Below are 27259 nucleotides of genomic sequence, written 5' to 3'. Positions count from 1 at the left end.
ACGTTCAAATCACATCATTTGCCTTCCTATCGACCTTACTCAAGCAATGTTCTTCTAGTGTCTGATATGATGAGCAAATCATTATTAGTTTTCTTATTAGTCACGCTGTAGGTTGGAGCTGACATGTCAGCATGATGTGAATGAGTGAATTAAAACACTTTGACAGCAGGCCTGTTATGTAAGTCTGTTCATCAGTGCTGCTTGGTGGATTGGAACACTATGTGTGAGTTTTGAGGTGTGTGAAGAAGAAATTATTTTTCTTCTTTTTCACCCGTTCAAAAATATTACCAGTTGCAAAGGCAATTAAGGCAAATGTATTCATTTTTTTTTTCATTCATATGTAACATATGACTTTAACGTGGCATCGAGTGGCTTAAAGACACAAATGTTCAATAGATAATTACATTTATTCATAATGACCGATTCTTCTGCCAAAAGATATAGCTCATTAGCCTCCAACTGGGGCTGTTTATAGCAACAGCTTCGAGCATGACTAATGCAATCAGATTTTATACACAAAACTATTCATTTTATATATGTTTTCATAGCTCTTTTAAATGTGCTGGACATATAATACCTGCAAAACTACTATAAAAATGCAAAACAACTGACTGGACTGATTTGATGACTAATATCGATTCAGCTCTAGAAACCGTTAATTTAATCAATAACAAAGCCAGTTAATTTAGATGCTACCACTAACTGCTAAGCTGCATTGATTTAAAGACAGCTGCTTTAAGTTTGTTCATCTGAAAATATATATGAATCGATGAGGATGGGTAGATGACATCCGGGGGACTACATGTGCTCATGACAGAAAATATATTTTCATGATCTTTTTTATTATGTTTATCTTTTTTACTACACAAAACTACACAGTGAAACTATGGGTATCTTGTGTGTGGGTGATCTAAAGTAATGTTCCTATGATATTTCATAATAAATTAATATTTTGAACCAATGTTTCTGCAAATGAAAGGCTTCTTTAAAGATATGAACGCAATATGCAACGTTTTGACCATTGGACAGCTTGTGTTACAAATAATGATTGTTTTGAGTTTTGAAAAATGACATGAAGCTTCTGTTATTAGTGCAAAAATGATTGTAAACAAATGTATTAGTGGAAAAATGATTGTAAACAACTGTAAATATACAGAATTATCTTTCCTAAAATATTTTGTGTATATATTTAAAAATGATATATTTTTAAATAAATTATTTTAAAATTTATTAAAAAATGTATTTGATTAATCAACAAATTATTGCCATAAATAAATATTTTATGAATCTATATATATATATATATATATATATATAGAGTGCCCTCCAAAAGTATTGGAACAGTAAGGCCAATTCCTTGAGCCTGTCCCAGAAGAAGCGATGAAAGCCCAAGCCATTACATTACTTGTGTAATGTGTACTATAATGTACACCTGTGTACACTGTGTTTCAGATGAGCTTGTATGTTTGGGATCATGAGCAGATCCTTTCTTTCTCCAAACTTTAGCCTTTCCATCACTTTGGTCCATAAAATCAGTCCATAAAACCTTGTCCCAGAATTTTTGAGGCTCGTCTCCTATTCTTCTTGCTAATGAGTGGTTTGCATCTTCTGGTGTAGCCTCTGTACTTTTGTTCATGAAGTCTTCTGCGAACAGTAGATTGTGATACCTTCACTCCTACCCTCTGGAGGTTGTTGCTGATGTCACTAACAGTTGTTTTAGGGTTTTTCTTTACAGCTGTCACAATGTTTCTGCCATCAAGGTTGGAGGGCACTCTCTCTCTATATATATATATATATATATATATATATGTGTGTGTGTGTGTGTATGTGTGTGTGAATTCCCACACGGAAATAACCTATATAAATGTTTTAATATAGGTTTTGATATATGTTTTTAATATATGTGACATATATAAAATTGGCCGTTTTCCTATAATATATGTACATATATGTACATATATGCACATATATGCATACATATATGTACACATATACGTGCATACATGTGCCTATATAGGTACATATATGCATGTATATATATGTGTGCATATATGCACCTATATGTTTACCTATATATTAATACAATTATTAAAATCCATAGCTGCTAGACAACATAAATAAAAGCCCAAAATGTCGAAATTTACATTTACATGTACATATAGGGCTTATATGTGGATATAAAGAAGCAATACAGGAGACCTATATGGCCTTTATATGCACATATATGCACCTCAATTTTGCCTATATGTGGCATATATACGCATATATGCATCATATATGTTATCATATATGTGCATATATACTGCATATAGGTTTCATATATGCGCATATATCCTCATATAGGTTCTTTCCATGTGGGTTGTGTGAGGTAAAGTATGCATAAGGTATATCCAAGTATGTCTATTGATGATAGTTAGACAGATAAACAGACAGACAGACAGACAGACAGACAGACAGACAGACAGACAGACAGATAGACAGATAGATAGATAGATAGATAGATAGATAGATAGATAGATAGATAGATAGATAGATAGATAGATAGATAGATAGATAGATAGAAGCTGAAGTACACTGAAGCTGCACTGTACTGAATATTTTAATTACACGCATCATTATGAGATTTAACAAGTTATGGAATATTTGAGTCTTTTTTTTCTTCAGTGAATCATTGCTCTTTTATTATATTCCTGAGGGTGGGGGCGTTATGGAGATCCTCAAGAAGCGGATGGTCAGATGAAATGGCACACAGAGGAAACATGAACACCTCGAGCATTTACAGCACATTCGGACGCTTCTTCCCAAACAACTTTTCTCTTTGGGAGCATATCCAGAAGAACTGGACTACGCGTGATTTGACGCCTTTCTCCATCGACTTTCTGTTTGCGGGTCATGAACCGGACACTATAGTTTTAATTGTAATGTATGTGATATCTTTCGTGACAGGACTGGTGGGGAATATCATGGCTCTGTGGGCCCTGACGCGCCGGAGGAATCGCTTGTCTGGAGCTTCAGCCACCAGGAGACTCCTGGTCAACCTGGCGGTGTGCGACATGATGGTGGTGTGTGTCTGCATGCCGGTTAATTTAGGACATCAGGTGTATAACGCCTGGGTGTTTGGAGACTTTCTGTGTCGAGCTGTGCCGTTCGTTCAAGCGGTGTCAGTCTCTGCAAGCGTTCTGAGTCTGGCCGTGATCAGTCTGAACAGATACTACAGCGTCCACAGTCCACTGCACGCCAGGTCTTTCTTCACGGCCAGCAGAATGATATGCATGATAGCTGTGGTGTGGATCGTGTCTTCCGCGTTATGTTTGCCGTTATTTTTCATGAACACAACTAAGACGCTTTCTCTTCTGGACGGGCTGCACACCGTGACCGTGTGCGTGGAAAGCTGGTCTAAAGTCAAACTGCGCCAGGGTTACAACTTTTTACTCTTCTGCGCGTTGTATGGATTCCCGGTGGTCTTTAACCTAATCATTTGCTTCCTGACCGGTTGGAAACTGAGTAGAGGAGGCACAGCATCAATATCAGATCCCAACCAGCTCGCTCTGACCTCTTCGACATCGCGCCTAAAAACGCGCAAAAGGATCGCCAAAATGGTCTTCGCGCTCGTGCTGCTCTTCACTTTCTCCTGGCTGCCACTCTACGCCCTGGACATCTGGATCGATTCCAACATCCCCAGCTCTTCTGATCGAAACGACGAGCTGAACAACGTTGAGCATCATTGGATTCTCCAGAGCAGACCCTTTGCGCAATGGCTGGGTCTCACCAACTCGTCCCTCAATCCCCTCTGCTACTGCTTTGTTGGAAACTTGTACAGATCGGCCAAAAGGTTCAGAGAAAGCTACAGAGAGAAGATGTCTTCGGTCCTGAGTCTGACCAATAAATCTTCAATTAGAAATTCCGCGTCTAAACTCCAGCAGCGCAACTCTGGCTCATCCAGGAGATTTGCTTCGGAAACAAGGAGCTACACTGTTTTCAAGCTGACCAGAAGTAAAAGCGTGTCTTCGACCACCGTGTGTGAGAGTATTTGACTTGGGGAGCATGGGAATGTACAGACAGAGATGGAAATATTAATAGGTCATTATCAAACAGTATATGCTGCTTAATAGAGTAGTAGTTCATGTACATTTCAGTCTAAATATATTTTTTTAAAGTTTCTTTGCAACAAAATAACATGCTTCTATTTTGCTTCTATTTATTATTTGCTTTTTTAAAATATAATTAAATACATTTTTTATTTCCAGCATAATTTGAATTTGGAGAGTTTTTGGCATGTCTCTTTTTCCCAGTGTTGGCTTAGACTTATAATGCATAATGTAATATTGCTAATAAATTAAAGAAGTTTTAAAAAGTTATCAATCAAAGTTATTATTATAAGTATTAATGTAAATTATATATTTTGTTGTCTTCTTTTGTTATTATTTTCAGTTAAATAAATGAATACCAGACTTGTTCTGAAATCAGTCCATATGAGTGGAAAATTGTGGTGGGATTTACAGGGGACAAACCCAGAGCGTGTGGCTCAAGTCACGATTAATGGTACCGCTGAGAGGCTTTAGCCCTGATGTGTGGTTGTCTGTTATTTCTACCAACTCCTCCCTGACAGAAATCCGAAGAGCTCTAAATAATAAATATTCCTACTGCTATACATCATGACTGTATCACCACACCAGAAGTTAAAAGAAAATTACAAATTTAATGACAAATTAGAGTTATATAAAAAAAAAGGCTTTTGTTCCAGTGTTTGCTGTCACTCAAGAAAATTACTCGGTTGGAGATTGATATATTTATTGTAGGTAATTCCTTATTCTGCTTGCGTGACTAATACAGATGATAATGTGTTGTCACTATAAGATTGAGCACAGATGTACGCTCTCTAAGTGAATAGTAACCCTGTGATTTTGACAAACACATCTCCACAATTTTCTGTGCAATTAAATTAATTTCACATTAATCCGGACAAATGGCATTCTAAGATTATCCTCAAGTGCAAAAGATTTTCTGTAATCTGTGCAAGCATGCTGGCTATATTTCAGAAACTATAATTATGCCAGCTTCACTTCATTAACTGAAAATTGACCATGCATAATTTGTTTAGAAATGAATGCAGGCAAAATACATCAGCATAGAGATACATTGCAAATAAGTGCTGATTATTGTAAATTTGCATCACTTCAGATGCAGATACTATTATAAATACCCACATAAGCTGTGTAATGCTCTGCATTTGACTAATTTTATTGAGATAAACATAGTATTTAATTTTCAATCAGTAGTGTTGCCACCACTTAAGCTTAAAAGGTGCCCACATCGATAACATGATACATATAATAGTCTCTCTTAATATCTCTTAATATTCTGTGTTTAAATGTTTAACATTGCATATGAATAATGTGTTGTCTCATTTTAGATAAAACAGAAGCACAGCAAAGCTAGCTCTATTTTTGCAAATATATTACAGCTTTTTTCTCTCACAAGCGTACTGAATAGCCCTAATGCATTATCATAATTTACATTTTTTACTGTTTATAGCAGGGGAAATAGAGTGACTAAGGTCTCTATTTTGCTCTAAAAGATCTCAAGAGTGTCCTTTGATTACATTTATTTAAACTGAATGTCTAGCACAAATGGGCTCCTGTCAGTCAATGGAAACAAATGAGTGCCATAATGGATGAAGTGCCTCCGTTAATAACTTCAGAGAGCTTGTGCCCCGTCAACAATTCAATCTTGTTTCAACACAAAAGGAAAGTCGGTGACAAAGCATGTCATTTGGTGTGGCTTTAAAAGCGTAATACAACAATTATTGCAACTTAATAATTCACACCTGATGCAGCGAATAAACGCGGCAATATTTAATATTTTAGGCTGTTCATGTTCATACAGGCAGTCTATGAATGATCCGAAATTTCCTGCAATAATCGCAGTCATTGTTATTCAGTGTGGGTGTTCATTGTTGCCACATTCTGCTTTGTATTTTAAGGATGGAGGAGAAACCTGTGAGCATACTCAATAAATTAGTTTGCTTTTTCACCAGACTTTGGCTGCAGTTACTCTTTCTCTCTCATCTGGACATCTAAAGCTATCCATCTGTTAAACAAGAAATGGGCTTCTCACCTCGTATCTCTTCAGTCCAGCTGCTGAGTCTAATTGAAAGTGTCAGTTCACCCAGTGGGTTCTTTTCAAAGGTCCTTTTTTATATTTGATCAGTTTAATTGTCCACCTAAAATGGAGTGAAGCGGTTTGTAGGAAAGATTCTGTATGAAGGTCTTCAGAAACAACATGAAAGGCTATTCAACCCTCTTTATTTCTTCTGTCGTTAATGAATAGTACCAACTGACCAGCTAAATGGCAATTTAAGGAACAACACTAAAGGAATAGTTCCCACAAAAATGAACATTTGCTGGAAATGTATTTACCCTCAGGCCACCCTCAGAACAGATTTGGAAATATTAGTACTACATCTGTTGCTCCACATGACCCCAGTCCATCAAGTAATATCTTGTGAAGTGAAAACAATCAGGACTTCAGCCTGTGTTTTTTTTTTTTTTGCTGTCATTTGTTGTCAGTGCTCGTCTGTTTCAATACCAAAGACTGCATTTTGATCTCTCTGTCCACACACAAACCTTTCCCCATTTTGAAAGTCACAGTGTGTTTCCTCTTTCATTTATTTTCGTTTCACTTTTCTGGATCTATCCAGGATAATTGCACAGCATTATTACCACAATGATAATTGGAAACGGTGTCTAAACATGGGACTTTAGAGTAATTAAGTCAAAGAAGAGGTGCATAGTTTATGATAATTTAACCTGAGAGTTATAATCAACCATAACAGAGCTGGAATCATTTGCAAAGAGCTGCACAGAAGCAGTAGAATGTGGTTTATGACACAAAGGAGTAGATTTGCATATAAATGTGAATTTAATAGTAAAAGTCAGACACATTAACATAACTGCACATGATTATTTTGTGCAATGTTTATTCAATTTTACAGTGATTATGTTATTATGCCTTTGCCTGCTGAATATTTTACAAGTTAGCTTTATTTTTGACCTGAATACTTCACTTCTTTTTATACTTTAAACGTTCACAAAGTTTATTTTGCCAAGAAATAAATTCCCAGAAATATACTGAGCTGTATACCCACTGAAATGCTTTTAAATACAAATGAATGATTCTTTCATCAGTGCAATAATTTCTTCCGTGCTCTAATTTTAGAACAAATAGGGTTGGCTATGTGTCAGGTCATCTAAGGAACCAGCACAATAAGACATCCATTGCCTCCTCTCAATAGTGAGAAGCCGATATGAAACTGTATATATTTCAAATCTGAAATGGAATGACTCAGACTCATGAATTTACTCATCAATGAAGCAGAAACAGATGAATGCAAACGCTGCAGTCCTGGTCCAGTGTCAGAGACATTTGAATGTGTAATGTGGCTTTTCTGTAGCATGCAATATGTTTGGCATCCTTGATTCACTGTCAGTGCAATAGAAGGGTAAAGATGAGTGGGTCATTAATGGGGGCACATTTCATTTTGTTGGCTTGGTAAATGAAATGATGGGGATTTTTTGAAATAGAGGGCAAAACTCTTGTTTTGAACTCGTGCTCTTGAGTCATTTTAAGACACAGAAGCAATTTCAGCTGTCAGTCTTACTATATACCCTTGTGAAAAAGATATACACTGTACCATACTTTGAAAAATAATTCTTATTATGGAAATAATATACTCTAAGTATGAATTAAATGTAAAGTTTTCACACATTTGACTAAATGTACATGTACTTTGCATTTAAATTTATATTAAGTGTAATTAGCTTTAGAAATGAGAACTTTAGAGTGCTTTTTTGACCCATACATCGATGTACACAGTAAAAAAAATACTGTTTGGTATACCAACATCTTTCAAAATATCTTCTTTTGTGTTCAACAGAAGAAAAAAAGTCACTGGTCTGAAACAACTTGAGGGTGGGTAAATGATGACAGAATTTTATTTTTTGGGTGAACTATCCCTTTAAGTACATTTAAGTGGCCTTTTTCATTAATATTATGATACCTGCAACTACATTTTATCAAGAATGATTGGAAGTAGTAGTAAAGTCAAAAGGAATTAAAAAAAGTAATGTTTGATGGCTACAACATACACTTCATAGAAATGCAACCTTTACATTTTATATTGATTCAAAGTCCATATGTTGGATGTATACCATATCTGCTTATATGACCTATACCATAAAACTGCCCCGTGTAAGCTTTTAGCAAAAATACTAACAAGAGAAGGAAAATTGTTTTTATTCTCATATGCTGTGAAAAGAAAATGTAATATGATCCCAGCAAATTATATTTTACATTACAGTGCTTTGTGTGCCCATGTATGTGTGAGATTCAATATATGTTTTCAGGAGAGGCAACAGAAGTATATCTTCTCTGGTTTGTAGCCTAAATCCTCAAGGCTGCAGCTTTGGAAGACTTTACCCATCTGTGAAGAATGTGATGTCATTTTAATCCCGCTGTCAGGCACACGGGGCCTAGGCCAAGCTGGGAAAAGACTCCCAAAACGCTAGTCTCCATAACACACCACATGACAAGCAAATAAGGAAGTATTCTCAAATATATCATCTCACTGGACAGTTTTTTGGATGCACAAGGCAAGCCAGAAATGACCACTATCTGAGGAAGGTAAACAATATTGATAAAATTATTTAATTTAAAGTTCTGTTACTGGTAGCGTAGCCTACCTGGAGACATTATTCTGCAGGAGTACAAACTACCCATAGTTTCCTATCATCATTTTAGATGCCCTGTCCAAAAAATTTTAGAAGCAATGCAGGTGCAAAAATAATTAATAAAAATTATTTAGAAAAAATATATATATATTGAAGAAGTCCAGTAGGTGATGGTATTGCCCTAAATGTTTGCTCACATTTCAACAAATTTCAAATCAGCAATAAAAAACAACAACTTTATTTCAGGATAGTCTAGCTAAAGCATGTGAAACGAGTAAATGCTGAGGGGAAACCTGTTTGGTAACTTATTTGCGACTAAAAACATCGGAGATAAATTCAGACAAAATCGGACATTAGACCTAATTCTGAGAGAAACAGCAGGACGATTTAAAATGAGCCAGTGAAGGCAAGGAAGATTCAAAATTGTGAAACATGTACACGTAATGTTTACAGTTTTTTCCATCGCTAACAAGCGTTTAAAAATACTTAAAGCACTTTTTCTAAACTCTTAACACAGCAACACACCTACATCACACAATTAGCCAAATAGTTCATTTTCAATAAATACAAACGCTACATTTCAAAATGCTGAATACCAGGGGCGTTGCTAGACCTAACGCTCTACTGGGGCACAGGCCCCCATTACTTTTTCTATCACTTTTTTCTTGAAAGCCTGCTGTGTGCAAGAAGTGTGCAACACAATGCACTGTACAAACTTCCGTTGTTTAAACCACTATTCTTACAGTGCAACAATACAGGTACATCTAAAAAAAAAAATTGAATATCGTGAAAAAGGTCAATATTTTTTGTCACTCATTTCAGAAAGTGAAACCCATATATTATATAGATTCATTACACAGAGTAAAATATTTCAAGCCTTTATTTCTTGAAATTTTGATGATTATGGCTTACAGATAATGAAAACACAAAATTCAGTGTCTCAGAAAATTAGAATATTACATAAGATCAATAAAAAAGGATATTTTAAACAAATGTCAGGCTTCTGAAAAGTATGTTCATTTCTATGCACTCAATACTTGGTTGGGCCTCCTTTTGCATGAATTACTGCATCAATGTGGTGTGGCATGGAGGCAATCAGCCTGTGGCACTGCTCAGGTGTAATGGAAGCCCAGGCTGCTTTGATAGCGGCCTTCAGGTCATCTGCATTGTTGGGTCTGGTGTCTCTCATCTTCCTCTTGACAAGTTTGCAGGCGAGTTTGCAATCAAGCACAGTAACACCATGGTCATTGAACCAGCTTTTGGTACCTTTGGCAGTGTGGGCAGGAGCCAAGTCCTGCTGGAAAATGAATTCAGCATCTACATAAAGCTTGTCAGCAGAAGGAAGCATGAAGAGCTCTAAAATTTCCTGGTAGATGGCTGCATTGACTCTGGACTTCAGAAAACACAGTGGACCAACACCAGCAGATGACACGGCACCCCAAATCATCACTGACTGTGGAAACTTCACACTGGACTTCAAGCAACATGGATTCCGTGCCTCTCCACTCTTCCTCTACCAAGCCACTTACTTTCAGAAGTGGCTTGGTAGCTCTTTTCCTGAAGACGTCGGAGCGTGGTGACTCTAGATGCACTGACTCCAGCTTCAGTTCACTCCTTGTGAAGCTCTCCCAAGTGTTTGAATCAGCTTTGCTTGACAGTATTCTCAAGCTTGCGGTCATACCTGTTGCTTGTGCACCTTTTCCTACCCAAATTCTTCCTTCCAATCAACTTTGCATTTACAGTTTTTTTTTTTCAATCGCTAACAAGTGCTTACCCATACTTCAGATACTTTTTCTAAACTCTTAACACAGACTCACACCTACAAAACACAATTGGCCAAATGGATAATTTTCTTCTCAAAAACACATTTTGTTAAATATATATACACTAACTCTTCATTTCAAAATAGAACACATCTTTCTCTGCACACAGTAACTTTACCAAAACACTGGAAATCTGACTCAAAATGAAATTATTCTGTCAAAGAATAACACTTGTTTTCACTTCACAAGGTACATGCAGTCAATCAAAGTACACCAGGTTTCAAAATACTGGCTATTGTTGACATTACAAAAACTGCATAGACTTTTATGTTTCAGTTTTACAGGTATTCGCATGCAAAACATGCAATCCACCGTTTTGACCCTAAATTTCTTGGTTGGGAACTGCATGTCCACATGTACAGTAATGTTCACATTCAAAAGCATTCCAGTAAAAAAGCAAATATTTTTTTTTTCCTTTACTACAGGAGGTACAGTAGAAACACGGTATGATAGAACAGAAAAAGTTTTACAGTATTGCTTACAGTGAACAAAATATCCATGAAACACACAAGAGCATTCTGAACAAAAATGTTATCCAAGGCGATGCACCTGGGATAAAACCGCCTGGTATGTCGGATCCACCCTTGGCAATCATCAACTGTGATGTCCCTGCAGCCAGCATCCATGGCTTCAAGGAGGGACATCTGGTCATGTGGCTGATGGTCATAAACCTTCCACCTCCATGCAGAAAATAACTCCTCTATGGGGTTGAGGAAAGGTGAATAGGGTGGAAGGAAGAGACTTACCAGTCTTGGGTGGACTTCAAACCATGTTGTTATTGCTTGCGAATGATGGAAAGCCACATTGTCCCAGGTAATTACAAAGGTCCTCGTGTTTTCACCCTCCTGATCCTGCTCTGGAACCAGGGGCTGGTGGAGATCATTGAGAAAGGCAAGGAGGCGCTCGGTATTATAGGGTCCAACCTGACATCTGTGAAGGAGTAATTCTGCATTTGCAATTGCTGCACACATGGTAATGTTTGCCCCTCTATGTCCTGGCACATCAACTGTGGCCCTTTTTCCAATTACATTTCGTCCACGTCGACGCCTTTTGGCCAGATTGAATCCTGCCTCATCTATGTATATGAGTTCATGAGGGGCCTGGTTGGCCTCCAATTCCATAACTCTCTGAAACAAAGTTTATGTAAATCATGTCATTACTGTATACCATACTGTACTGTAACCTATTGCTGTGTAGGTTACCTACTTGCAAAGTTCAAAGCTTATAGAACTGGACATTGAATTGAATATACACTATACCTGGACATATTGTCGTCGTAACTCCTTGACTCTCTCACTGTTCCTCTCAAAGGAACTGCTTCATCCGCACTCTGTGTTTGGACAATGTCCGCGTAATGGTTGTGAGGCTGATGCTATCGATAGTGTCAAATATGTCATGGTCCTCCACAATTCTAGTTTGAATTTCATGCAGTTTTATTGCATTATTTGTAACAACCATTTCTACAATGGCAAGCTCTTGATCATTATTGAGGAGCTTTCCTCTTTCCCCAGAGGGTGGAAGACGTTGCATTCTTTAGAGGGACAAAAAATTCAACATATGCATTACTGTATGACCTTATTGACATGTCAAGTGAGAATAGAAACAATCCATGTAAAATGCAATACTTACCTGTTGGTTTGTTGAAAGATGCGTATAATGGAGGCAACCGTTGACCGCCTCAAATTGGGCTGCACTCTTTCACCAGCCTCTCTTAGTGAAAGACCGTGGTTGATTGCATGGTCAATGATAGTGGCACGAATTCCATCACTGACTACTGTTCTTGCAGCCCTTGGAATACCACCACCACCACCACACATTCTTACACCTCTACCTTGCCCTCTCCTTGGGCCTGCTCTTCTCCCTGGCCCTGCTCCTCTCACTGCATCTCTCACTGCTCCTGCATCTCTCACTGCTCCTGCACCTCTCACTGCATCTCTCACTGCTCCTGCATCTCTCACTGCACCTCTTACTGCTCCTGCACCTCTCACTGCTCCTGCACCTCTCACTGCACCTGCATCTCTCACTGCTCCTGCACCTCTCACTGCTCCTGCACCTCTCACTTCACCTCTCACTGCTCCTGCACCTCTCACTGCATCTCTCACTGCTCCTGCATCTCTCACTGCTCCTGCACCTCTCACTGCACCTCTCACTGCATCTCTCACTGCTCCTGCACCTCTCACTTCACCTCTCACTGCTCCTGCACCTCTCACTGCATCTCTCACTGCTCCTGCACCTCTCACTGCATCTCTCACTGCTCCTGCACCTCTCACTGCACCTCTCACTGCATCTCTCACTGCTCCTGCACCTCTCACTGCATCTCTCACTGCTCCTGCACCTCTCACTGCATCTTTCACTGCTCCTGCATCTCTCACTGCTCCTGCATCTCTCACTGCTCCTGCACCTCTCACTTCGCCTCTCACTGCATCTTTCACTGCTCCTGCTTCTCTCACTGCATCTTTCACTGCTCCTGCATCTCTCACTGCTCCTGCACCTCTCACTTCACCTCTCACTGCTCCTGCATCTCTCACTGCTCCTGCATCTTTCACTGCACCTGCATCTCTCACTGCTCCTGCACCTCTCACTTCACCTCTCACTGCACCTCTCACTGCACCTGCATCTCTCACTGCTCCTGCACCTCTCACTTCACCTCTCACTGCACCTCTCACTGCACCTGCATCTCTCACTGCTCCTGCACTTCTCACTGCATCTTTCACTGCTCCTGCATCTCTCACTGCTCCTGCACCTCTCACTTCACCTCTCACTGCTCCTGCATCTCTCACTGCTCCTGCATCTTTCACTGCACCTGCATCTCTCACTGCTCCTGCACTTCTCACTGCATCTTTCACTGCTCCTGCAACTCTCACTGCTCCTGCACCTCTCACTGCATCTTTCACTGGGCCTGCTCTTCTCCCTGGGCCCTGTAAACAGCCACACCTTTCAGTAATGACCCTCTGTGACTTACCCTCTTTGTGGAGGGCATCAATGTTCATCTTCTGGATCATTTCCAAGTCAGCAGTCTTCCCCATTATTGTGGTTTCAAATAACAATCATATCGCGATGGAGGCATTGCCACCTCTCACGTGCGTTAGGTTACTACGTTGCATATAGACCAGTTTTTTTGCGATTATCGATGTAAATGAATACACTGACAAATAAAGTAAATTGTTAAAACTTAAACTTGAGATTTATACTGGGGCACAGCAGATTTATACTGGGGCATGTGCCCCAGTAAAAGGGGTCTAGCAACGCCCCTGCTGAATACCTTTTTCTACATATACTAACTCTATCAAAACACAGCAAAATGTCAAGCTTTTGAGGAACGTTTATTTGTAGGGCTGCATCTCTCAATCATACTGCATTGCATTGTTTTGCACCCCACAATTAAAGTTGCTGAACTTTGATAATAAAATATAGCATTTAAATATCAGCTTATACAGAGTGACATCTTTATGCAAGTAGTCTGCTATAGGCCTGTTAAAAAGATCTCAATGATTTTTACATTGAAAATCTTAATTTTGCCATCAAATGTGCACCAAGTTGAATACATTTGCTCGGTTTAGACCTCTGAATAAAATGTAGGTGTTTTTTACTTCTCAAATAGGCTATAGCTCCACATTGACACTATATCATATGAGAAATGTAAAAATAAAAATATTAAACACCCATGCAAACTTTTTAGATTTACTTTTGTTTTTCCTTTTTTGTTGTTTACGTTTGTCAGATACATAATTTTGTGTATGCCACTTGATAGCTCAGTAAAATCTGGCTCCTGAAGTAAGACCAGTTGAGAAGCACTGATCTAAAGTGCTAACATACTGGCTGTGAAATAAATACACACAGCTTTTGTGAGCGGTGTGAAACAGGCCTGAGAACAAACACTTCCTCTGTGACAGTTCTGTAGCTATGCCACAGAAGATGATCAATACAGTCTGAAATTGTATAAAAAAGAACCACTAAAAGCCTTAGTGACAGCATCTGAATAGCAGTGCCAACACTAACAGCAGAGTTTTTTCGTTTTTGTTTGTTTTTTAGCATTACTGAGATACTATAGTTTTTATTTTTGTATTTTGCACTTTCATTATATTTTTTGTTTTTTTGTCATTGTTGTTGTTGTGTGTGTGTGTGTGTGTGTGTGTATATATAATATATAGTTTTTATTAATTTTATTTCAGGTTTTTTAGTGCATTAATTTAAAGGAAATGAATATAAGAAATGCTATTTTGGCAACTACCTGAAATGAAATATCAGCTTGGGAGAACACTTATTACGCACTGTGCCTTCTGAAAGGATCTGTTCCATCTGCCGTAATATGATGTATCGTTTATATTTTTGACATCAGCAGGATTTGTGCATATGATGGACTGCCCCTTAAAAAGGACCATTTGTCTTCTACAGCTTGTTAAACAGACTTGTCTCTGATTGCAAATCTTTGTGTAAATTAAGATGACTCTACATTTAATGAGTCAGAGAGTCACACAAGCAACCATTGTGAACGCCAGCAGCAATTTCATAATTATTATTGCAGTTTAGGAAATTGAAAAAAAATCCAAGCTTCTGGAAAAGAGTGACTAAAAGGGACAGTTAATAAAAAACATTTTGAAAAAGCTTCTATAATTAATGCTGAAGCAATGTAACTTTTATGAATATAAAAACGCTAAATCTATTTTCTAAAAATTGTTATTTTTGTGGGTTCTTTTTTCTTTTCTTTTTTTACAGGTGTTTTACCTATATTTTGAATATTACACTGTATTGTGTTGTTTTAGATCTGTCTATAAAATGAATGGAAAATGTTCTGGTAATGAGCTGCCACTACTTTCTGTTATTTTACAAATTGATTTCTTGTAAAGCCTCTTTCTACACTCATCTCTCCCATTTTATGGAGCTAATTATTACTTTTCAAGTACAATGCCACACAGTGTTTTTATTTGTCTTCTTTCTTCTTGATTTACTGTTTAATGATTCTCTGGCATGGTGTATGAAAAACAGGCCAAACAGTAGTTGTACTTTTCACATCATCCACGCAGTATGATTTTTGTCACTGCTCCACCACTGCCCCAATTTGTTATTCTTCCAAATTTGGTTATTTTAAGCAATCTTAAGCATTTAAAGATGTCAAAATTAAGCAAGTTTTCAAGAACAGACAAAATAAAAAGTGAAGCAAACTAACTAAAAAAATACATGTACAATGTGAATTAATGGGCAGTGCATGTAAGAGGTTTTATGGCTGAATGAGACACATAAGCTTTGTGTGCAGACATATGTCGATGATCTTTCTGTCCTCTAGTGGTTATGAAATGCAAGTGAAATAGGATTTATTTTTATTTTTATTATGCAATAACAAAACAACAATTACAAAGATAAAGAGAGAACAACAACAACAAAAAAACAATGAGGGTTACAAACAATAATCCAAAGCATACTAAGTTATCTTATAAAACTTACACCATAAGAGAGTCTTACATGCAATAGAGTTATTAGAGTTACTCAACGAGTTTACATACATATCAAAATCTTTCCTGAAAATAAAAAATAAGGAGTTTTCTTTGAAAATTTACATTTATGAATGTAAAATTTAGCAATAAATAGCAATAGATTAATAATAAATTTGCAGTGAGAAGGGTCTAAATTTAAAGAATAACCAAAAAACACAATTTTGGGGGTTATACAGAAATTTGGATATATTTTTAACAAAATTGGAAAGGTCAACCCAAAATACTTTACAATAGACACAGTCCCAAAACAAATGATTGATTGTTTCTTCAGACTGAAGGCAAAAGGAGCAATTGGGGGAAATATTATTGTTAAATTTAGCAAGTTTGTAGTTTATAGCAATTATGGATCATTTTGATAGAGACTTCAACAACTTTATTAGCTAAGAAGAATTTTTGTCGAAGAAGCCAACATTCTTCCCATTCTATACCACTAAATATGTTATTCCAAAAACTCACACATGCAGGTAAAGAAATCTGAGATCTATTAATAACTGAACATGGCATATTCTCATGAAAAGAGAATGCTTGCATAAATTGTTCATAAGTAAAAAGGACACACCGATCATCTTAAAGTTGACTGACTAAAAGTATATTTTTACCAAACCAACTGCGAAAAAAAAGAGATTTATTTTTATATCTAATATTTTTATTGTTCCAAATAAAATAACTATGTGGAGAACACTTATATTCATGTATAAGTGACCAACTTATTAAAGTCTGTTTATGAAAACTAGATACAGATATTTTAGAAATGTCAAAGTTGCAGCGCAACAAAAAATGTAAACCTCCAGCTGAATTAAATATATGATTTGGAATAAAATTCCAACATGATGTGGGTTTGTTTAGAAACGTCTTTATCCATTTAACTTTAACCGAATTATTAAGAGTGGAAAGATCCACTAACTCAAAACCCCCCATAGCCCGATCAGCTAGCATAACGCAGCTAGTTTTAGCATTCCAAACAAAGTCAACTATAATTTTGTCCAGCGTTCTACAAGTTTCCACAGAAACATCCAATACCATTGCAGGATATAACCCATCTGCGTTAGAAAGCAACACTCTACCTGTTATTGACAAATCACGCTGTAACCAAGAATTTAATTTGCATCAGATAGAGAGAATAAGAGGTTCAAAATTAAGCTTTGATCTTTTTTTCTGATCTTTACATATAATTACCTAGATATTTAACTTCAGATTTGACCGGAATGTCACAAATTTTAACATCAATGGAATCTTTTATAGATAAAAGTTCACATTTATGGACATTAAGACATAACCAGAAGCAGAGGAAAAAAACTGAATTTTGTCTAAAGCTAAAGGAACTTGATCTTTATTTTTCAAAAAAAGAGTTGTGTCATCAGCCAGTTGGCTTATTAATACTGATCGATTTGCCACAGAAATACCTTTATACAAATACAAATATTGTGTATTTTGAAAATACACAAAATACATTTGAAATTGGCCATCCAGTGAAGTAACACTATTAAAGGAACACTCCACTATTTTTGAAAATAGGCTTATTTTCCAACTCCCCAAGAGTTTTACCGTTTTCGAATCCATTCAGTCGATCTCCGGGTCTGGCGGTAGCACTTTTAGCTTAGCTTAGCATAGATCATTGAATCTGATTAGACCGTTAGCATCCCGTTAGCACCACTTGACTCTTCTGTTGTTACATCGTGTACTAAGACTGACGGAAAATTAAAAGTTGCGATTTTCTAGGCCAATAAGGCTAGGAACTATACTCTCATTCTGGCGTAATAATCAAGGAGCTTTGCTGCCGTACCATGGGTGAACCAGGCGTAATGATGTTACACAGCGCATGAAAATAGTCCCCAGCTAGGTAACTAGTTATTATATAGCTGGGGACTATTTTCAGGCGCTGCGTAACATTATTGTGCACAAGATGTAACTACAGAATGGTCAAGTTTTAAATAGGAAATATATCGAAACTCTTTGGTGATGCTAACGGTCTAATCAGATTCATTGATCTATGCTAAGCTACGCTAAAAGTGCTACCGCCAGACCCGGAGATCGACTGAATGGATTCAAAAATGATCAAACTCAAATATTTAACTCTTGGGGAGTTGGAAAATGAGCCATACAATGCAGTTGTGTCATCTGTCACTTTAAATGCTACAATATCTACGATTTTGGCTTTAATACGATTTTGTCAGGAAACCTGGCGTCCTCCATGATTCCTGTTCTTTCCAACAGCAAAGCACGTGAATGCGACATTGTAATAAATCAGGACTTCTGAAATTGGAAATAGGAAATTTTGATAGCACATGAAGGCAGTATTATTCCTTATTTCCTTGCAGGAATCCAGATAATTTCATTACCCAGTTCTAGATGTAGTCACACAGCTGCAGCTCACATGCATGAAAGTGGCATGTTTGAGGTTTGAAGTGAACTACTAGTTGATACAGGAAATCAGCAGTCTAATAAAGAGGTTGATTGGCAAAAAAGTATTTTATGTATTTTGAAAATACAAAAATACTAAGATTAAACGATTTAAAAATACATTAGTTTTTTTCAAAGGTATTTAAATACAAAATAGTATTTTGTACTTCAAATATGCATCCCTGACTGTAGCCTACGGAGAAGATATAAGCTAACAATAAAGCTATGACTACAAAATACGGTTTAATAGGTGACATGTTTCCTGTAATGTTATGAGCAAAGACTATAGACTTTGGTAATGAATCACTGTCATTACGGGATGTAGGAAACCCCGCTGTGGTCATGCAGGCAGATCAACTATTGCTCCATTGAAACGCATTCAAATCTCAGGTCGTGTTTTGTACACTAAAAAAAAGACTAAATCCTATCAAGTTCAAAGAATGCAACCTAACACAAAAATGAAAATTCACCTCCTAGAGAAAACTACTTAAAAAACACTTTATCGTCTAATCACAAACGAATGTGATTGGTTCCCCAAAACCAGCGCTGAGAAAAGTATTAGCTACCACGTGACAACGTCGGCGAGGATCTATTTTAGCAGCGGTATGGACAACAATTTATACCTACATAATAACACTGAGTATTATGTATATTGAAATAGAATTAAAAAAAATATTTGTTAGATTTTGAGAATAATTATTTCGATCCTTCGTGATGTCTGTAAGCTCCGCCCCTTTCTGTTTCTCGCTATGGTCGTTCTACATATTTATTCTGTTCTTGCGTTTGTCCCGATGAGTAAAAATGCAGCCCACTTGGGCGGATCTGAAGTTTATCTTTTGTCATGAACCCTAACGCATAGCAATCATGCCGAAAACTCATGTACTTTGCTGTCTTTTTCTTTGGGGTATGTATGATGTACTTTATGTAGAAATATGTTTTATTCCTTATAATGCATGTAATTATAAAGCATATTTGCTCTGAAAGATTTAACTAATCGATTTTGTCTAGTTTGTGCATTTATTTATATTTATTTACACTCATAAATACTCATAAAATAGTAACGTTAGGCTATTACATTGTGATGGAGGAACTTTTCTGTTTTTTAGGTTAATTTGATAGAATTTTTTTAAATATTTGTAACTGTGTCCTTTTAATTACACTTGCTTATTGTTTTTCCTCATTTTAAATGTGAGAAAAATGTTTAATATACAATATTAAATTTAATATTTTGGCCATGTCCCAATTAATTTTCGTCAGAATTTAAAAAGTAAATCAGGGAAATGGATCTCTTGCATTTTATATAGAACATATGTTCAGTTCATTTTGATATTTTTGTGCTGCAGAGATTTTGAAGATCAGATTTTAAGATTTTTACAACATGATTTGAGAGTAGAGTAGTTATCAAATCAGTTATAATATACAGTAAGGTAATTTGTGGCCTGTAAAGTTGATCCTTAATTAGGACTATGAAACCTATTTATCTTTATAGAATGCTGTTTACGTTTCTGGGTGGTATTTATGAAATATGAAAATATCTTTTGGTTCTGGCAGGGAGTATCCATGCATTACCTCATGTGGAGCGGTTTGATGTGGTGAGACCTAAAAGACAGAGCATCAGAAAGGTACCTCCATTTACAACCTGGATCTGTTACAGCAGCCAAGATATGCCTGAATTCAACTTTTTTTAAAATTGTAGTTTTAGGATAAAAGCTACGATCGGGTTGTGCTGTTTATGTGAGGATTAACACATCAATCCTCTGCAGGTACAGTCTGATAAAAGTCCACAAAGCCATGAGACGTATCCTGATAGACTCATATATAAATTATTCTTTGGAGGGAAAAATCATGTGATTCATTTGGAAAAGAACAGGTGAGTGTATTATATTTCAAAGGCTTCTCTTGGAGCTTTCTGTACATTTCATTTTGATGTTTAATACACCATTGTACTCTAAGGCTGTCCTAAATAAATATTTACTGTAATTTAGGCAACTCATTGGACATAATTACACCGAAATATACTATCAAGATGATGGACTGATTGTGAGCAGTAATCCAAATTTAAAGGTAACTTAAAATTTACTGTAATTATTATATGTAATATGTCCCATGCTATTCCTGCAGGATATAGCATATCGCATATTGTACAGTTCCTGCTAGTATTCTATTCAAAACAATTAAGTCATGTCAGACTGACTGAAGTTCCCTTATTTAAGCTGGATATAATATGATCAGTTAAGCACGGAAAAATTTGTCATTTGTAGGACAATTGCTACTATCATGGCCATATTCAGGATTTGGAAGATTCCTCAGTCAGTGTGGGAATCTGCTCTGGAATCAGGTTTGAGACATGCTCCTTTTACATCAAGTTCATTACAACATGCTTTTCATACATGTACTAATGGAAATGCACAAGTATTAGATTCCATGTTTATGCATTATGTCTATAGAGGTTTTGTTCGAGTGAAACAGCAAGTATACCTGATTGAGCCCCTGACCAACCACAGTGATGGAGACCATGCACTTTATAAGCACGAACATCTGAGGTGGAAGAGAAGTGCATGTGGTGAACCAAGCACTACCATTTATGACCATGAACAACCAGTGGCTGTCCCCTTAAAGTCCAGCAGATGGGTAATAACATTTCCATCGCAATTCTAGCAACTGTTCTGCATATGATTGAAATTATGCATAGATTTTAAATCATTGATATATTCTCTTAGGAAACAAAGCGGTTTCACATTCCAAGATTTGTGGAATTGTTTCTTGTGGTGGATAACACTGAGGTAAGACTTTAAGCTTTCACAAACTTGTAGTTATTAGCAGTCAGCTGTTATTGTTTTTTACACTGACTGATGTTTTTATGCTAATATCTGATAGAACATAATACAATAAGAAAACTGGGTTTAAAAAAATGCTGAAGCATTCAATACAGTCTATTTTCTTATATAATATTTTTGACCATTCTCTTCATAATGAGGCAAATACTACTGGTCAATACAAAAGCTAAAAGGAAGAATTTCCAAAAAAGGCTATGTTTTTCTCTTATAGTACAGAAACTTTGGGTCTAACATGGACATAATCAGAGAAAGGATGCTGGAAGTTGCAAATCATGTTGACAAGGTATATATATCTTGGTCTAATAGAGTTAACCTTACAAATATAGTATTTACTTGTGTGATATGTGAAAATCAGTTAATAAATGTCATAAGGAAATGCAAGAGAGTGAGCTCTGTATTCTTTGCTCAGTTGTATCGACCCCTTAATATCCGGGTTATGCTGGTGGGTCTTGAGGTCTGGACAAAACATGACCAAATTGTGGTCAGTTTGATTTCTGATGACACTCTCAGTCGGTTTATTGAGTGGAGAAATAGAAATCTGCTTAAAAGAGTCAAGCATGACAACGCTCAGTTTGTGACGTGAGTATGACCTACCCATTTATTCTGCTGGATGACTAAGACCATCAATACACTATATAGCATAGTAGAAACTAGCCCCCTTTAATATACTTTACTACACTTTACTTATTTGTTGTCATTAGTTAACTACATTATGATTTAGCAATGGACAATACCGCTGAAGCATTTATTCAAAATGTTTAATAGTAATTTCAACATGTGCTTCTACATTTTTTATAATCAAGTTGTATTGCACTGTGCACTACCCTGAAAAGACAATGAACAATATATTTTTATTAACTAAGAATAATGCATTCTGTCAAAAATATTTATCATTATTTAATTTTAGCTTATGCATTAACTGATGTCAACAAATGCAAGCATATTGTAAAGTGTGAAAATATACCTTTATTTTACATTAGTACACTATTATTTTATTGTTCTGGTTTCTTTATTGATTTTACTTTCCAGTGGAATTGATTTTTTGGGTGACACAGTTGGGCTGGCAAACAAATTTGCAATGTGTGCTGAAAGCTCAGCGGGAGTCAATCAGGTATTTATGATTTTTTTTGGTAGTGAATTATCTCCTATATTTGAACAATAAAGATTCTTTCTTTGAAGACATAGTATAATTGTGTAAATGGTTATTTTTTAGGATCATAATCAGAACTCACTAGGCCTGGCATCCACAGTTGCTCATGAGATGGGTCATAACATGGGCATGTCCCATGATGAAGATCACTGCACCTGTGGCTCATCAAATTTCAATTCCATCTGTATCATGACAGAACGTGTTGGGTAAGCAGTATTTGTGAAACATTACACTGTGTTTTCGATTTTTGCTTTGGTCAGATCATGTAAGATCTTTCTATTAACTGCCTACAGACTGTCTATCTACCAACCACTTACTCTCAGATTATATTATGTTCAAGTGTATTTAAGGTTTAAAGTACACTACAAGTGCACATTCAATGAAATTATGAGCAGTATTACTACTTCACAAGGGTAGAAATGCAAGTGTATAAAACTCTTTGAACCTTTAAACTTCACTATCCTGAAAACACAATGTGAGCCTTCTGTTGCAGTTAGATAAGCAAACAACAAAATATGTGGTCTACTCTGCCTAGTAACAGTTTGTAGTGTGCACTGTCTGAAAGTGACATACTTTGACCTTGTCTATCTAGCACGCTGTTCCCTGAGCTGTTTAGTGACTGTAGTCTGGAGCAGCTGAGTGTGTTTCTAGACAACGCCAACCCCAGCTGCCTGCTGGACCCCCCGAGCTCATCCAGACTGTACAGTGGGTCTGTCTGTGGTAATGCTTTCCTGGACCCTGGAGAGGAGTGTGACTGTGGAACAGTGGAGGTATTGCACACATATCCTGTGTCTGTCATGACTCAGTCTAGCCCAGCTGATCTAGCTCAAATGATCTTTTTTATGACTTCATTAATGCATTAATGTAGGATCATCTTTGACTCACATCTGATGTCTCATTGATGACTGTGATTTAATGTCTTGTGTAAGGAATGTGAAAATCCATGCTGTGATCCCATGACCTGCAGGCTCACTGAAGGCTCACAATGTGCTCATGGAGACTGCTGTGAGAATTGCCTTGTAAGTGACTCTTATGAAAACTCTTCATGTTTTTTTAAGAAAATTGCACTATGAACATACATTTTAGAATAGATCTTTCTTTATTAAAGGAATAGTTAAGGTCAAGCTGCTGAGAGGCAAAAACACTAAAAGCACTTTAAAAAGAGACTTATGTGAAGGACAGGCTGAATATAAGTTGTTATTCACTAAAAACTTTAGTGTAAGTAAAAGTGGGGGAATAATTAATTGTTTTAATTACCTACTTATTGAGTACCTATAGTCAACATGAAATAGCATTTGCAAGTGATTTTACTTTCCTAATTTGAAGTAGTTCTAGGTTAACCATATCTCTTAAAGGCTGCATCAGAATATCACTGGGATTCAAACTCAGGATTTGCTGTTTGTTAGACGGCCACTCTATCTAAGTTAATTACACAGCACCAACATCTAATTTTCCCTCATGGAAAGTGACATGGTATCCCATACTCAAAATTTGTGCACACACACAGCAGTGAGTAGTGAACACACACACACACAGAGTTTTGCTGTGGTACCCGGGGAGCAGTTCGGTGCCTTATATCCGGTTCGGTGCCTTGCTCAATAGTCTCACCTGAGAACTAAGAAAGTCATTGGTGTTTGGTGATGAGTTTTCGGCTCAAGGTCTGCATTTAAAGTCACACCAGAGGTGTTCAGCTGGGATTAGGACTTTGCTTTCTGCAGACCAGTCAAGTTCTTCTACACTGACTCAATCAATCATTTCTTTTTGAACCTTGTCTTATACACAGAGGCACTGTCATGTTAGAATAGGAAAGGGTCCTGTCCAAACTTGCTATAAAATTAGAAGTACACAATTCCCTATTGTGTAGCATTGCAATAGCATTGCGTATTGTGTAGCATACGCAATAGCATTGCTCCTCCACTCCAGTACACCTGTCTGAGGACAAATGGATAATTTAGCAAAAGCAACACTTTGAATATCATTATATGCTTAAACATTAAGATTTGTACTCATAGAAATTACTAAAGTAGTCAAACCTGTTCATTAGAAGGGGACGACCCAATACTTTTGGCAATATAGTGTATGTCATGCAAGCTTCTGTTGTTGTTTGTTTTTTATGAAGGGGGAAATACACTCAATCAAGTTGCCCAAAGTTACAACACTGGTGGGACCTGAACCAGCAACCTTTGCATGGCCTCATTTTGAAGTCATTACTCTGTAGCGTTAACAATAACTCTGGTTAAGGTTGTGGTTGACAATTTTTTATTTTTTTTATTTACAGCTTCTCTTTTCTCTTTTTTTCATGCCAGATAAAAGATGCTGAAAGCTTGTGTCGAGCACCTGTAAATGAGTGTGACGTTCCAGAGTACTGCACAGGGCTCTCAGAGCACTGCCCAGAGAATGATTTTAAGATGAACGGCATACCTTGCAGCTCTGGCCTGGGTTACTGCTATAATGGCCAATGTCCCACTCACCTCCAGCACTGCCGAAGACTTTGGGGAACAGGTACGCATGTGTTTATTACCCAGAAGTGCAAAACTTCTCCGAGATCAACAGACATTTTACAAGACCCCTAGAGTCTTTCCATAGAGTAAGTACTTTGTTCAGAAGCACAGTCAGGGTTCATATCTGGGTTGTAGGGTTGGAAGTGCAATAAAATTCTGTGCTCTGCACCACTGTGTCTAAGCACCATGGCAAACAATAAATGCTTTATTAGTTGAGTTATGAACATTATGAACTGGTACTAAATCTCCTAAAAGACTCAAAAACACTAGAGACACCTTGAAAATTACTGTTCATCGATCATGCTCAATAAAGCATTTAGAGTGGTTATTGACTTGATCACAGAACCAGTAAAAATGTCTGAAAAAATACCACTGGCGCGCCCAAATGAAATGGTTAATTTAACATTTGTTTGCAATTTAATTTAAGTATATATTTAGGACCAGTTATTCTTCAAGTACTAAAAGAACTGTTAATACAGTTAAGGCACCAAAATCGTTAAAGCGCTAGTTTCCCCAAAATGAAAATTAATTTGTCATTAACTCACCTTCATGTTGTCCCAAATTGTTTGACTTTCTTCTGTGGAACATAAAAAAGATATGTTGAGAAATGTATCAGTGCTTTTTTGTGCATACAATGCAAGCCAGTGTTGACCAAAACTATTTGGTTGCCAACATTCTTCAAGTTTTGAACAGCATGATAGCGAGTAGGTGATGACAGAATTTTCTTTTTTTGGTTGAAACTGGAATCTGAACCAGTATAACTAAATTCCCTATGATTCCCTACAGCCCAACTACTTTACCAAAACTGTAATTTTTCACAAGCTGTATTGATTTCCTCTACCTTGATATTTCAGTATCCCGCTGTGCATCATGACTCATATCAACACAGTATTCATATCTGCTTAAATGTTGTGTTTCTGATTATTTCCCTAGGTGCCAAAGTGGCTGTTGATGCATGCTTTTTTCAAAACACATTTGGAAAAAATTATTCTCACTGTGGAAAGACCAAAGGTGGCTACAGAGCCTGTTCAAAAGAGTATGCGATCTTTTTTCATTTTCTGATTCAAAAAAGCTCACAAAATGACTTTTTCCAGCATTAATATTTGTTATAGCACCTGTTTTTTAAGACGTACCTAATAATACATCAAGCATAGATAACATTAAATGTACTTTTTTCCTTGTATAGAAACATGTTTTGTGGAACGATTTTTTGCGATGGAGGAAATAAATACCCCATCACTGGTCAGAAAACTGTGATAGCAAAACCTAGGGAATTTTGCAACATAGCTGGGGACCAATCTGTAGAGGACGCCCTCAGCATGGTCCCTACTGGCACAAAATGTGGGCACAATAAGGTAATAGAAGAATGTTATTTAGACTATGACGGCAGGACTTGTAGGCTCAAAAATGAAAACTCTGGCTTGTGTTTTAACAGGTTTGCTATGATTATACGTGCCAAGACCTGAATGTTTACGGTAGTAATGATGATTGCTCACTGCAATGCAATGGAAGAGGGGTGAGATCAAATCTCCATTTCACTGAAACCAATAGGAGGATGTCTTATAATTCAAAATATAAAAAGCTTTTGAAAGAATACAATTTTAAGTCATTTGTCATTTTTGTCTTATTTTTACAGATTTGTAATCATAAAAAACAATGCCACTGTGAGCCTGGATGGGCACCTCCTCACTGTGAAGTTAGATATTCTGAAATGCCATCCGGTAATCAAACAAGCTTTTTTATTTTCTGAAAAGCATGTTTAAATGTAGTACCTGTAGTAATGTACCATTCTGACAAATTCTACTCTTGTTTCCAATTTTTTAGGACAAGCAAAGATAATTGGCATCTCAGTAGCAGTTGCAATCACTCTACTTATACTTGCACTTTGTGGAGTCTTGCTTTATTGTAAAAGAAGAAAAGCCATCGTCAGCCACAAGACGTGAGTTGTTCAATTTTGACATGTTTTGTGAAATTTATCATGCCCAGGGTTTTGAATGAACTGCAAGTGAACATTTTCCAGGAAGGAATATGTTTATTCACCATAAAACCATTCTGCATAATACTTTTTTGCCACATCTTCATCTCATTTGGCTTTCTTTAAAAGTACTATATATGCTTTGTATGTAAAACTTTTAATGAAGGAAAATTACTGAGTGTATCTTTTAAAAATGCTGCTGATTTCTTGTTAATGTCTTGCAAATTTATTGGTCAGAAGGTGTGGGTAGCTGTGAGTAATGTAATTATAGTAGTCTGTCCGTTCATGTCACGTCTGTCTGCTTGTTTATAGAAAAAATCCATCTGCAGGGCAGAGGAATCTTCTTTTTGAG

The 27259-nt window shown here is 36.8% G+C and overlaps 2 protein-coding genes across 2 annotated transcripts in view; both read left to right on the top strand.

Moving 5' to 3' along the window:
• Window positions 1-2759: 2759 nt before the first annotated feature.
• On the top strand, window positions 2760-4034 carry LOC306858108 (galanin receptor 2a; the record flags this gene model as incomplete). Its single annotated transcript, XM_079398504.1, has 1 exon — window positions 2760-4034. One exon carries the CDS (start codon window positions 2760-2762, stop codon window positions 4032-4034), a length of 1275 nt encoding a protein of 424 aa, XP_079254630.1.
• A 15159-nt stretch (window positions 4035-19193) lies between these two features.
• LOC306858150 (disintegrin and metalloproteinase domain-containing protein 8-like) overlaps window positions 19194-27259 on the top strand; it is a 9982-nt gene continuing 1916 nt past the window's right edge. Inside the window, exons 1-20 of the mRNA XM_079398549.1 lie at window positions 19194-19348; window positions 19996-20066; window positions 20208-20314; window positions 20430-20508; window positions 20706-20782; window positions 20892-21075; window positions 21165-21227; window positions 21493-21564; window positions 21691-21860; window positions 22311-22392; window positions 22495-22637; window positions 23024-23201; window positions 23361-23450; window positions 24738-24933; window positions 25866-25968; window positions 26119-26287; window positions 26368-26448; window positions 26569-26653; window positions 26757-26871; window positions 27220-27259. The exon at window positions 27220-27259 is cut by the window's right edge and continues 120 nt beyond it. Coding sequence (XP_079254675.1) covers window positions 19309-19348; window positions 19996-20066; window positions 20208-20314; window positions 20430-20508; window positions 20706-20782; window positions 20892-21075; window positions 21165-21227; window positions 21493-21564; window positions 21691-21860; window positions 22311-22392; window positions 22495-22637; window positions 23024-23201; window positions 23361-23450; window positions 24738-24933; window positions 25866-25968; window positions 26119-26287; window positions 26368-26448; window positions 26569-26653; window positions 26757-26871; window positions 27220-27259 — 2145 coding nt within the window. The 5' untranslated portion in view covers window positions 19194-19308. The remainder of the gene's footprint in view (window positions 19349-19995; window positions 20067-20207; window positions 20315-20429; window positions 20509-20705; window positions 20783-20891; window positions 21076-21164; window positions 21228-21492; window positions 21565-21690; window positions 21861-22310; window positions 22393-22494; window positions 22638-23023; window positions 23202-23360; window positions 23451-24737; window positions 24934-25865; window positions 25969-26118; window positions 26288-26367; window positions 26449-26568; window positions 26654-26756; window positions 26872-27219) is intronic.

The sequence above is a fragment of the Barbus barbus genome, assembly GCF_936440315.1.
Source record: "Barbus barbus genome assembly, chromosome: 38".
Classification (NCBI taxonomy): domain Eukaryota; kingdom Metazoa; phylum Chordata; class Actinopteri; order Cypriniformes; family Cyprinidae; genus Barbus; species Barbus barbus.
This window is presented reverse-complemented; position numbering and strand designations above follow the sequence as displayed.